The sequence below is a fragment of the Pteropus alecto genome, unplaced genomic scaffold (genome assembly GCF_000325575.1).
Source record: "Pteropus alecto unplaced genomic scaffold, ASM32557v1 scaffold86, whole genome shotgun sequence".
NCBI lineage: Eukaryota > Metazoa > Chordata > Mammalia > Chiroptera > Pteropodidae > Pteropus > Pteropus alecto.
Genome location: NW_006442109.1, coordinates 9,049,675 through 9,063,540, shown reverse-complemented (window position 1 = coordinate 9,063,540; position 13,866 = coordinate 9,049,675). Strand labels below are relative to the sequence as shown.

The 13,866-nt window shown below is 47.4% G+C and overlaps 1 protein-coding gene across 1 annotated transcript in view; it reads left to right on the top strand.

The window, feature by feature from the left end:
- The window catches only part of SMAD6 (SMAD family member 6), a 73,266-nt gene that overhangs the window by 5,053 nt on the left and 54,347 nt on the right, over positions 1–13,866 (top strand). The window contains 2 exon segments of the mRNA XM_015595827.2: positions 4,459–4,515; positions 8,155–8,232. Of these exon segments, the coding sequence (XP_015451313.2) occupies positions 4,459–4,515; positions 8,155–8,232 (135 nt within the window).

Genomic DNA, 13,866 nt, shown 5'->3' with positions numbered 1-13,866 from the left:
AGAGAGAGAGAACTTCTAAATGACTGGAGGAGGCTGCCTAGGAAAACACAGGGTTCCCAGGCCAGGACTATAGGAATTAGAATGGGCTAGAAAGTTTTCCTTTTATTTGGCCTGGCATTATCCCTTTGAAATGAGATCAATTTCAAGTTGGGCTTCCAAGCCCGGGTCCCACCCCTCTGGCGGCCCCTCGGCCGGCCTGGCCGCCCTGCTCCTCCGAGCTCCTCCTTGGAGGTGAGGAAGGGGTGATAATGTGCAGTTTGCCTCTTGCTGGCGCCAGCCGGCTGCGCTGTTTATCTGGCTGCCGGAGGAATCTGGGCAATTAGGCTCAGCCGGCCTTAAAGTGCCAGGAGTTCCTTTTCTGTGTCTCCCACCCTGGGGCTTGGGATTGAACCTTCAGGTTCTGGGAGTGGAGGGGACAGGCCCCCAGGAGGCCCCCTCCCCACCCACAGCCCCTCCTTAGGAGAGTGGAAACTGGGAGGCCCAAGGAGGTGAGTGGAGCCTTTCTTAAGCAAAATCCTGAGCTGCAAGAATGGGGATGGAAGGTAATGTCCCAAACTGAAACTTTACCAGGCAGTGAGAAAGGCTGTGAACTTTTTCTGGCTTTAGAATTAGGGTCTAGATCCCAAAAGGCTAAGTACCCCCTGGGGGCTAACCAGAGGCAGTCTGGGCTGAGCTGAGCTGAGCATTAGCCTTCTGGTACACTCGGCCCCTGGCTGACTGCTCTCACTTCTGGAGGAAGTTGGAGGAGATTCCTCAAGTTGATGCCTGAGGCTGGATGTCTGAGGGTACGGAGTTTCTGATGTCCCTCTCTCTCCCTTTCTCTTTCTCGCCCGTTCTCTTTCCTTTTTTCTTTCTCCCCATGTTCATTTATTTTAGAGGGACCTGCAGGGCTCTAGGAGTTGTCCTCTGAAAGTTTAGAGCACATGTTATTTTAAAGTTAACACAACTTTTGCAAGCACTAAGATAGCTTCTAAGAGGGGAGTGAACAGAGGGCCTGGAGGCAGCTCGCACTTTCTCATCTGACCTTTTGCTTCACTCACAGCACTGAGTGTCCCACCTAAGTTCCCACCTTGCCCGACTGACTTAATGTCCCTGGGCTCCATTCTCAGGATTCATGGGGCCCGGATGTGTGGGAGTAGAGTAGAGGTACCAGTTAAAGGTCATTCCGTATTGTTTATAGCAGCATTATTCCTATTAGCCCCAAAGTGGAAACAACTCAAATGGCCATTAGCTGATGAATGGATAAACCAAATGTGGTATATCCACACAATGGAATATCATTCAGTCATATTAAGGAATGACACTCTAATACATGCCGCAGTATGGATGAATCTTGAAAATCTTGCCTAGGGTTTGGGGGTTGGAGGGATAGGAACTGGGGACAGGGTTTCTTTTGGGATGATGTAAATGTCCTATAAAATTAAATGGTGGTGTTGGTCTCACAACTTAAATTTACTAAAAACCACTGATTTGTATACTTCAGAAGAGTGAATCTTAAAGTATGTGACTGATAACTCAATTTTTTAAGAAAAGGTAACTAACTTGGTACTGGTCCTCAACTGGCCTCCCCTTTTGTTTAGTTGAAATAGAATAACATTTTCTATCTTTCTGTGTGGCCTTGGGCAGGTCCTTTACCTGGCTGGCCCTCAGATGTCCCAACAGTTACAATAAGTTGAGTTGGATGAACCCCAAGAAGTTAAATAGGATAAACCTCTGACACTCTAAATCCACATGTTGAGGGTAAAGTCTGTAGGCCTTCATACTTTTTTACTTGCCTAGAATGGAAGTCAGTGATTCATTTCAGTCTCCACAGTTGTTAAATAGTTCTGTGCAAACAGTTTCACTGGAGCAGATGGGGGCCTGGGAAAGCCTCTCCTGAGAGCTTTGCAGTTCCTCACTACCTTGTGTGTCTGACATTTCAAGCTTGTAGATTTGCTTTCTGTGTCACTCGTGACATTGGAACACCTGACACCCCCCCCACCCCAGCTCCAGTGTGGCCATGGCTGGTGGGTGTCACAGTTTAAGGCCCAGATAGCACATGTTAGGGGACACTTCATGAACCCTTCCTTGCCTCCACCTTTCAGGTTCTAGGTAAATGGCCCCTGGAAGAGATGCTAGGGTTGATTACAGTGGCCTGACTCCAGCCACCACTGCCCGTCACTGCCAAGTTTTACTTTTTAGGACAGATCTGGGGGGCAAATGTCCAGAAGTCCCCACCTTTTGTAGCCTGTGCCTCAGCTAATCAGATTTTTCCAAAGGAGCCCTAACACAGGAATTGCAAGCCTTCTGATAAGTTAATGGGGGAGTAGAAAGGGCATGAGGTAGTGGGTTACGAGACCTGGCTTTTGGTTCTGGCTCTATTACCAGTTCCCTGTCTGGCCCTGAGGGAGTCACCTCCACTGTTCAGGGCTCAGTCTTCTCCTCTCTACAGTGGGAGCACCAGCCTCAATTCTCCTTCCCTGTGGAGAATTCTCCCTACCTGTTTTGCCTCTTGTCCTGAGAGACTAGTCACTCAAGTCTGGTCTCTAGCCCCTCCAAGGCCCAAGGACCGGTAAATAAGTTATTCCTACTGAAGGTAGATAGCTCCCCTCCTAGAGTTTGGTTTGAGGTCTCTTGTGAATCACCTGTTTGGCCCCCTAGGTCCTCTTTCTCCACACCTTTGTCCACAGATGCCCCCATGTTTACCATTATTCTCATCACTATTGTCTGTCCACAAATGTTTACTGAATCCTTTCTGTGCACCTGATGTGCTAGATGCAGCTGGGATGAAGGAGTGAAAGACGGAGTGCCTCTTGATTGCCTGTCTTGTAGGGGTATAGAGCAGTCAGGCCGGTCTGAAATCCTAGCTCCACCATGATTGGCTGGGGCATACTGGGCAAGTCAGTTTTCTCATCTGTAAAATGGGAATAATATTGGCCATTTTGTTTGTTTTTGAGAAAGGATGAAATAAAAATAGGTGCCCGATGAGCATAATTAACTACTCTACCTAAAGTCCAAGAGAATAAAATATAACAAATGAAATTGAAAATACCTGACATGGAGAGATACTGGGTAGGCATTCAGCAAATGTTTGCTTCTTTCCCAGTGGCTACTCCATGATTCACTTTTCCTTCTCCCTTAATACTGTCCACAAAAGATTCCCTGTTTCTGCACCTTAGAGCCTTCACTTTGTTGAAGTAATTTCTGGCTGAAAAAGCCAGGGTGGGGAAGAGCTGAAGCTACATGGGGTGTATGGAGCAAAACAAATGCTCCTATAGCTAATTGCGCCTTATTATAATTGCAAAAAACACTTATTACCCCTTGTGTCATTACTGATACTTGCCTAATAATAGTTATTACCACTTTACTACCACCGAGAGTTTGTTTTAGTTTGAGATGTGATAGTGTTTAGTTTCATTTAGGGAAAATGAAGGGTCATTTCATTCATGCAAATTGTTACTTAGTTTAGCAAATTGTTACTTCCCCTAAAGCAAGAAGCTAAGGAATTCTTCAGAAGACAAAGTATATGTTTTTAAGGAGGAGTATTTTAGGCAAATGAAAGGAAACCAAAAGAAAAATACCATAGACAATAAGGAATCATAGAGGGTCTAAGCTGGAAGGCAGTAGAGAACTCGTGTCCCATCCCCTTCTCTTTACAAAGAGGGAGACTAAGGCCTAGGGCCCGCAGGGACTGGTTTAAGGTCTCCCATCTCAGCAGCTGAGTTTGGCTTCCTGGGTCCCAGCTAATTTTGCCCTCCTCACCACAAAGAATGCTAGTTCTGATGCAGTTTGTTTGGAAATGAGCTTCTATGTCTGGGCCTCTCTACTCACAGTTATGACTAGAGTTGCCAGATTTAGCAAATAAAAATATAGAATGCCTGGTTAAGTTTGAATTTCAGGTAAAACAATACATACTTTTTTTGTATATCCTAAATATTGCAAGGGACATACTTATGCCAAACAATCATGCCACATATATCCGAAATTCGAATTTACCTAAGCATCTGGTATTTTATTAGGCACCCCTGGCTCTGACTTTCCCTGCATCTGTATTTCTCTTGTTATATTAATAATAGTTACTGTTTGTGCAGGTATTTTCCACAGTCCCAAGAGCTGTACTGAGCATTTTACATATATTATCTTCTTTTGCCCTCCTGGCAAACCTGGGAGGTCCATATGATTATTGTCCCCATTTTAGAGCTGAGGTAATAGGCTTGGAGAGGTGAAATAACTTGTCTGAAGTTGAACAGCCAAAGGTGGCAGTGCAGGGATTGATGCCAGGTCTGGACACCAAGCCTATGGCCTTACTGTTGGGCAGTGATGTTCTAGTGGATTTGGGCAGCAGAGATGGTGGAAGAAAAGGAGGGCTTCTTGGGGACTAGGTTTATTATTGGAGAAAACCAATAATCAAAAGCACATAGAACTCCCAGGTATGAACTGTCCCACCCTGGCAGTGACATGCTTTTTCCTGTCTTCCAGAATCACCACCACCCCCGTACTCTCGGCTGTCTCCTCGCGACGAGTACAAGCCACTGGGTAAGTGTGTCCTCCTTTCTACCCTTGGGGAGGTGTGTCCATCCCAGACTCCCCTTTCTAGTGTCCAGCCTCAGTGCTGAGGGGCTGGAGGGGAGGGGAGAAAGCTGGCCTGGTTGCCTTTGAAATGGGGTGAAGTTTTACAAACACACCCTCAGTTGGGCCAAAGCAGACTCAGCCTCTGCAGTGGGCTATTTACATCTTGAAATTCCTTGGCTCATCATTAACCTCTCTGTGACCTTTAAACATGGGCCTGTGGGAGATGAATGGGTTTTTTAACTTAAGCATCTCATTGGAGGTGGGTTGGTATTTGTCTCTTTTCCTTTCTCTCTCTCCCCACTTTTAGACTGTTCATCTTTAGTGTGTATTAATAATTATTCTGACAAATAGGTTGAACAAGAACTCACTGTTGAGAGGAGCTGTATGTTTTTCCCCTTCTTAAGCCAGGAAGTTCACCTGGGTGGGAACAGTTGGAACATTTAGTTGAGGTGGTAATGTCATTTTAGACAGGTCCCATTCAGAGATGGAACGTGTTTTCTTCTGTAAATCCTTGGGGCTGGATGATCAGCTCATCTTCTGGAATAGATGCATGCGGTTTTAAAAGTAGAGATAGCTTGTTTCCTGGCCCTCCTGTTTCCTCCAGTGGAGAATCTTAGTGATGGGATGAGTTAGTTTGGAGTTAATAGTACCAGGAGAGCTTTTTTGTGACCCAGGCAGTTCCTGTGGGAGTCAAGCTTTAAAAGTCAGATGGCGTGGCAGTGATGCTAACACATTCCACCAAGTGACCACAAAAAGTGGGTTTTGTTTTGTTTTTGGTAAAGGCCTCTTCCCAGTAGCGTGTGTCAGCATCATCTGGGAGGTCCCTTCTAAGTGTTGTCGACTTTCAAGCGTCCAGTCCAGTTTTCCTTCTAGACCCTGCTGTGGGGTCAGAGGTGCCCACCAGGTCCCTCCAGGAGTTTGACCTCCTTAGTCTAGGAGGACAAAGGCTGTCCTATGATGGTGTGTGAGTCAGCGGCTTAACGATGGCAACTTCCTCATTGTTTTTCCTGATGTATGGTCAGCCCAAGGGTGGAGGAGCTTCATTTAGTTCTCTGGGGAATTGGAGAGGTCATTGAGTGGGAGCTCGTCACTTCATAGATGAGGTGAATCAGATGGAGGGTCAGGGAGGGCCCCCCAGCTAACAAGCAGCAAGGCTGAGGTGAGAATCCAGAGCGGCCTCCTATTCAGCTTGCTGTTTCCCTGTGCTTTCCTCACATGCCTGTCTCAGCATTCCTAAGTCAACATAGTGGTACCGGTCACTTAGAAGATCCCTAGTTCCATTAGAGGAAAAAAAAAAACACTGTCAAATGTTCTTAGTAAATGTGGCACCTCAGTTTGAATGTCAAGGATCATTGCCCTGAGGTATTGTGGGTCAGCCTGTGATAAAACAGCAAAAATCCGGACACTGTGACCTTTTGGAGATCAACAGGTGTCCTGGTTATTTAACAAATGAGACAACTGAGGCCTAGAAAGGGGAAGTGACACTTGTTGGTACTCATATAGTTCAGGGGTCTGCAGAACTACAGCCCACCATCTGTTTTTGTATGGCTCACGAGCTAAGAATGATTTTTACTCTTTTAGATGGTTAAAATAAAAATATTTTATGACATGCGAACATTATATGAAATTCAAATTTCAGTGTCCATAATAAAGTTCTCCAGGAACATAGCTACAGACACCCATTTCCATACTGCCTGTGGCTCCTTCTACACTCCTGTGGCCGAGTTTAATAGTTGCAGCAGAGATTGTATGGCCTGCGAAGCTGAAAATACTAACTATTGGGCCCTTTGCAAAAAAAAAGTTGGTGACCCTGATTTTGCTAAGAGCGAAGGTGGGCTCCAACTTCCAGATGGGGTCCCTCCTTGGAGCTTGAGCAGTGATCAGGGTGGGGAGTGTTCTTTTTCTACGATAGCCCCAAGGCACTTCAGACTTTGAGGGCCTCACTAGAAGCCCCAGAGGTGAGGGTCTGGAGAGTGCATGATGGGGACTTACTAGTTGGGAAAGGTAGAGACTAGACTACCCATTGTCTCCACTCCTGGGAACCTCACAGAGCTTTCTGTGTTGGCTCCACAGTGGTTTACTGAGAAATAGGGTTCAGCCTGTGATGTTGCTACTTCAAAAGAGAAATAGCAGTGACACTCGGGGGACTGAATTCTTTGGGAACATTAGGCATTAAAAGCAACAACCTTTTAAGAAGTTCCCACTGAGGCATTGAGGTTGTTATTTTTTTGAAAGGAGATTTTTCCATCCGTCCTTATTTTCCTCCAAACACATTTTACCAGGAGATAACTTTTTCGTGCCCTGATAAATAGTCCGAGTTAGTTTTTTGTATTATTTTCTTTTCCTTGCATTGTTGCTTTTTCATAAACAAAAGGTCAGTTCACTCCTAAGCCTCTGTGATCACATGAGACCAAAAAACAAAATAAAACCCAGAACACCCAGTCAGCATCTGGCAAGTGGGAAACGAAAAAAAAAGGCCAAATTGGTTAATGTTTCATCTTCCCGCTCCGCAAGCCATGTGGTAAAAGGGGAAAAAAAAAAATCCTGTAAGATCGGATGGAATTCTAGCTAGTGAGGGCCTAGGCTAACGGTTTTTGCCCCAGGAATCCCGGCTTGGGATGCCTCTCCTGAGCCAGGTGGGACCAGCTGAGCTAGACCTGGGTTGTACTGGGCGAGAAGATCAGGAAAGTGCTTCAGGCCTCATAGAACTTGTCTTCGGATTCCTGGACAGGCCTGTCCCTTCACAGGGACAACACCGCATTGCTGGTAGCAGGAGGCACAGGCCCAGGAAAAAATTTCCAAGTCTCCCTGCCCCAAAAGGCATCGGCTTGTCAAGCTGGCAGCTCAGTGTTCAAGAAAAAAACATGCAAAAGCTTTTCCTTTCTCCATTTAACTGCACTGCTGACAGGAGAAAACAAATAATGCACGCCATATGAAGTACTTAAAACTACTTACAAAAAATGAATGCTTTAAAAAATTAAAACAGTCCAGGCATTGAAAGTTGCTCTGTGAGCAGGTTTTGATGTTAGAGAGTGGAGGAGGGGAGAGAGGGAAAAAAAAAGTTAATCTGAGAGCAAATGCTTGAGCCCTTAATTAGAGGGGTGTAAGCAGGACAGAGTAAGGATGGCTGGTAACTTGTTAAAACAGAGTTTCCCCAGCTCCAGCGGGAGGAAGGAAGGAAGGAAGGAAGCAAGAAGGAACAACTTCAAGAATTTTAATGGTTGTAATTAAGTACAGCAACTATGAATTGTTTAGGGGCTTAATTTAACCTTACCCAAGGAGGCTCCAAGTTGCTACTTGCTCGGTCCCCTGAACTTGGGTTATTTCTGTGGTCAGAGCAATTGCAACTTTTTCAGGTGCCAGGGCTGTAGCAGTCAGCATTTTCCAGAAGAGTTCCAGGGCCTGCTGGCCTGGTCTCGTGCAATCATGGGTCGGGGTTACAGAGTGTCATCAGAAAGTTGGGAAGGCCATGCTGCCCTTTGCAAGCACTTGCTGGCACACACATGCACGCGCACACACACACAGATCCATGAGAAAGCAGTAAAGGGAGCACCCTCCGCCCCGCCCCAGCCAACTAAGTTCTCTTTCTCTTTCCTCCCGTAGATCTATCTGATTCCACATTGTCTTACACTGAAACGGAGGCCACCAACTCCCTCATCACTGCTCCGGGTGAATTCTCAGGTTGGCATTTTTTTTCTTTGCACGTGGCTGTCGTTTTGAACTTTACAGAAGGGGACAGGTGGGGGTGGTGCTTGACAGAGGCCTTTTTGATATATCCACTTCTTTTCTTTCCCCTTTTCCTTCTACCTCATTGGTTGGGGGAAGACTTCCCATGTCATCGTTGCTGATGTTTTAGGGATTAAGACCAGTCTGTGTGAATGAGACCAGAAGTGCAAGTCGGTTTATGTTTTAACCAGTCGTCTCTACCTTGTTTCTCGTGGAAATGAGTAAAGCCCAGCACAACTCTTCATCTCTCATTTTAGCAAGGGATCCTCTTCTTCCAGCTGCCAAGAGGCAGCAAATGGATGTGCTCATATACATTTCTCTTCATGAGTTTCTTCTCCTGTCCCCACTCTGGGGAAGGACCTATATGAAGGGTCAAAAGAGGGGTAAATAGAGTGGGTGGATTGGTAAGCAGGGAGTTTGCAAGAGGCCAGTGGTTTCCAGGCCTCTCCCTGAGCAGTGGATGCTGGGCTAGGGAGCAGAGAGCACCCTGGTTTGGAGCTCCCACTCCTTGCAATTAAGAGTTGGCTGTAGGGACATTCCGGGAATACCTAAATTAAGCTTTCCTTAAGAAATGAGAGTTTGGTCATGACTTGGGGGCATTAATGGCCAGGAGGGACTTAGGTGCCGAGTTCTGTGAGGCCCTTTGGGAGCATGGCAGGTGGCGTGCAGTGAGGACAGCTGGGGTTTGTGGCCCGGCCTTGTGCTATGTGTGGTGACAGCCCCTCTGGCTGGAGCTGCTTCCCAAGTGGGCATGGCTGGATCTTGGAGTGAAGGCCTCTGTCTGGATCAGAGCTGGCTTTCCTCTACCCCCATGCACATGTCATAATAGCAACAACAGTGATCAGAGCTGTTGAGTGTTTACTTTGGGCCATGTCCTGTACTTGGGCCCCTTTATATGCATCATCTCAGAACAGCAGTAAAGGAACTTGACCAGGGGCACGTAATAGCAGAACCATTTGCCACTGTCCTCCTAACCACTGTCTTACCCTCCACTTTTCTGCTGCAAGGGCTGAATGTACCTCCTATTTTGCTCAAAGTTCTGACTGTCATTCTTGCCATCTCTCCCCATGCTGGCTTCTCATGACTGCTGGTGCTGGAGTCCAGGTCTTCTGGGTCCTACTTGCCTTTTGGACTCTGATGGCCCCTCTAGTCGGACCATCTTGTTTTCTTCTCTGCCTTTTGGCCCTACTTGGTTATAGTGTCTTTTCCTGAAAGACCTAACCAGATGAACACAAGAAGTTAACATGTTAATCTATTCTTTTTCTTCTGTGCCTATGGGGATGGCAGCCACAAATAATTTTGAAGAAGAGGGTTAAAAGTATTTCTGAATGCACGATTCTGTGTTTCTGTGACCACTGGTTGCTTGGTTGGATGTGTAATTTTTTGACATCCTCTTTCCCGCATTGTTAATGGTGGGAACTCCAGTGTGTGGAGGTGTCTTACAGTTTCACGGTGTGTTCACAGACATAGTCTCTTTGATCTCTGTCCTCCCAGAGCAGGTGTGGTGTGTGGCTCAGGCAGCAAGGAGCAGACTCCAGAACACCTGCAGGAGGCCCTGCCCCCATCCAGCTCCCAGGGGAAACCGCCCTCTGGAGGCTGGAAGCCATTGGGTTTGGCTGCCTTTGGGGCTCAATGGGCCTGTATTTGAGATTCCTGCCCAGTTACCTCAGAGCAGTCTTTGGTCCTGGCCACTGAGAAGGCCCCTGCCGCTCTCTACTGTGGACCATGATTGTGTGGTTCTCATGAGAAAATTTCGCATCCAGTGGCTTGGAATTCTAAGGGGCTGAAGGAGGTGGGAGGAAGTTTGGGATTTCTTATGGGTAGGAGATTGAATGGAGTCTAGTGGGCTTTAGTCTGAGTTCCAAGTGGTCCCAGTAGGTGAGTGGCATTCTCCATTGTGGTCGTCCAGGTGCCTTCCAAGAACGACATGCATCTCCTGTTCCAGGGGCTTACTATTTAACTTTTCCAGTTTACTTGTGTTGTGGGGATCTTAATACCAATGGGCTGGCACTGTCCCTGCTTCCTGGGAGCTCATAGACTTGGGCTGTGGTGGCTGTCATGCTGGAGGACAGGCTTAGGGAGGAAGGCCCTCTAGGGTAGAGAGAGGCCCAGAGGGGTGAAGGTCTCTGTGGATGATGAGGGCAGGAGTCATCCTGTGAACATGGAATGCAGGATTATGCTGGAGGTAAGGGTGGGAGGTGAGGTCAGAAAGGCGTGGGGCAGAATGTGTTAGGCCAGGCCAGGGCATTCGATGTTCAAGGACAGATAGTAAAGCTGCCATTGATGACAACAGTTGACATTTATTGACACGCACTACTTAGCACTTTGCTAAGTGCTGGTCATTCTCCGTCTCACTGGCTCCTTATCACAACCCGGTGACATAGATGTGATTCCCTCTATTTTATATGTGAGGAAACTGAGGCTCATTGCTGGGCCAACTGCCCAAATTCACAAATTGTAAATGGTGAGTTTGGAATGGGAGCCTGAGCAGTGTGACTGGCCAGCTTTCCCACTCCGAGGGTCTTGTCTAGCATTTCACAGCAAGGGTTCCCATCTCTCACTTTGAGACACACCCTGGGGGGCAACAAAGAATGATCAAAAGGAGTCTGGGGGCAGCCGGTCTCAATTTAAGTACCAAAGTTAGAGGTGGGAAGCTGGCAAGAGGCACCAGGCTCTGTGCTCATCTGAGTCACCACCAGGCAAACCTTGTAGACCACCCAGAGACCACACCAGCCACCTACCCAAGCCCCCTCTGTCTCCCTATGTCCTGAGAGTCTTCCCCTTCTGTATTTTGGGATGGGTGTCCTGCAGGAGCAGGGTATCTGCGACCCCAGGATGGAGACAGCCCTTGTTTGTCTTGCACAATGACAGCCCCAGCTCCTGGCCTAGGGCTGTCTATTTTTATCCAGCTCCAAGGTCTCTGCTTCACTTTCCTGTCCTGTTGTTGAGGCCACTTCAGAAGGAATGGTGGGAATTTTGAGACTCGGTCACAGCTGAGCAGGCAAGAACGCATCAATGGGGTGGGCAGGGCAGGGGGGCAGCAGATAGTAGAATGTCTTCTTTCAGCTCTCTGCTGAATGGTTGACACAACACTTTCATCTGATCTCTACATCAGCTCCAAATTTAGATATATGATCCCCAACAAACATCAGAAAACAAGCTCAGAGGGGGCAAGTGACTTCACCAAGATCACTCAGTGAGGAGCAGAGCCTTGACACTGGGTTTCTTACCTAACTCAGGGCCTGGGGCACTGCCTTCCGATTGTCGAAAGCCCACTCAAGCCATTCTCTTCCCTTCCTCAATAGTTTGGTTTAGTTTGAGGAGGAAAGCAAGATTAGCCAGTTAAATTCATACTAAGGTGTGAGTGGTTGGCAGGCAACACTTGGCAATTTAAAAGCAGACTCTGCCATAATTCAAAGAGTTGCAGGATGAACGGCCACATAGGAATGGCTATTCTGAGGAGGGCTGAGGGAGAAGGGCAGGGTTCTCTCAGCCTTGGGGTACTCTAGGCTGGAAAAACAGAATGAGCAGGACACAAGGAGCTTTGTGCCCTAGGTGATAGAAGGAGCATCCAGGCAAGGCTTAGTGCTGGGTGCTGAGTGAGCCCTAGGCCATTTAACGAGAGCCTAAAGTGATGGAACTGCTTTAGAAGCTAGGTCTGCCTGACTCCATGCTGTGGGGCTGGAGGATGCAGCACTGACTAGGCTTCCTCAGGAACCAGTGATTCCTTTCTGGTATCCTATTCTAGTGCCTATTGGATATCTGTTCAGATGCTTTATTAAGGACCCATTGTATGCAAGGCACGATATAAGCTGCCTATTACAGGGACCAGGCTGTCCCTTTTTCTGACCTTGGATGTGTATACTGGTAACTCAGTCCTTGCAGCATGCTGGTTTCTTTAGAGCTGCGTCAGTGAGGGCAAGCCTCTCATTTTAAAGAGGAGAAGACCCAGGGAAAGAAGGGAGCTACACAGGATCATATGGAGAGTTGGGGCTTCAGCTGGATGTGGGTGTCTTTTCTCCACCAACCAGATTCTAAGCTCTTTGCAGGTACAGATCCTTCTCTAGGGTCTTTGCATTTTGTAGATTGACAGAGTTTGGGAACAGAGGCTCAGAGAGGTTAAAGAGTGGCTGAGGGCCACACAGCAAGCATAAGCAAATAGAGCCAGTTCACAACCTAGGTGGCTCCGTGTTGCCCACCCACTTACCACCTTTCCTCTCAGTGGTCCCTGAAGAGGTACTTTTTGGGGTCAGTGCTGTCCGATGTGCATCGTCAGTCCCTACAGAAGCTGGGAGAGGAGTGTGCTGGTGCAGTATCATCTGCTGCTGCTTCCTGATTCTAGGTCCCAAGCATGCTGTCCTCAGATGCCCTCATCTAACACAGACCCTTGAGAGTCTTGTTCTCCAAAGCGCTCTATTCAGTTCAGTCAGTGTGTGCTGAGCATCTGTAGCAAGATGGGCTGAAGAGCATCGGCTGTGTTCCAGTGGGCCCTGGGTTTAAGTCCCAGCTGTGTCATTTCCTAGTTGTGGGACTTGAGGGCAGCCGCTTATCTACTCTGTCCATCAGTTTTCTTACCTGTAAAATGGGGATGATAATAATACCACATATCTTATGGTGAGGGTTAAATTAAATTTTGCCTTTGAATTAGCTGAGGCCATTACAGTGTACCAGGCTCTGTGCTTAGGTCTGGAAGCACAGAGATAAAAATCATATGATTTCTGCCCTCAAGGTACTCAAAGGTAAAGACACAAACAGCAGTAATGAGAAGTAGTGTAAGAGTCAGTCCAGAGAAAGAAGAGATTAGTGATCAACTCTTGGTGTGGTGGAGAGGTGACCCAGGGAGACTCCCTGGCAGAGGTGATATCCAAGTTGGGTTTTACAGGATGAATAAGAGTCTACCAAAGAGACAAGATTTGGGGGTGAGAAACATGTTCTAGGTATAATGAATAGCAAGTGCAAAGGCCTGGAAGTGTGAAAACAGCCTGATGTTGAGAAGCCAAAGTTGGTCAGAGGGGTAGGGAAGCAAAGAACCAGGTTTTGGTGTGAGATAAGGCAGGGAGGCTAAGGCCTGGATAATATTTTTAAAAACTTTTTGCTGTAATATACAGAGTACCCAGGTAAGTGTCCAGATTGGTGAATTTTTTCACACTGATCACACTGGGTTGACAGGCAGGGCCAGGGTGACATTGCTGTACATGGTGGTGCTCAATCCTGACATACAATATAGTGCTCATTGCCTGTGGGTCCAGGGCTGCTGCATGCCTAGTAAATAGCCAGGGGGGTAAAGTTTTAGCTGAAAAGAGGGTTTCATTTGGCTTTGGAGAGTAGGAAGGATGTTTTACCTGGAGTTTGAGACGTCCGGTGTCTTAACGCAATTAGACTTGAACCTAGATTGGTCCCCATGGGATAAGAGTTGGCCTTTGGGTGTGACCCATACCTGGTCTGCCTGTCCCCCAAGTCAGACTCTGGCCTGGAGGTGGTGAACAGGTTTCAGGCTGACCCTGAGCTCCCGGGCCAGAACCAGCTTGCCATTTCTCATTCAGAAGCGGCCTCAGACTCCTTGCCTTCTCTCAGGGCTGGGGTGGGAGG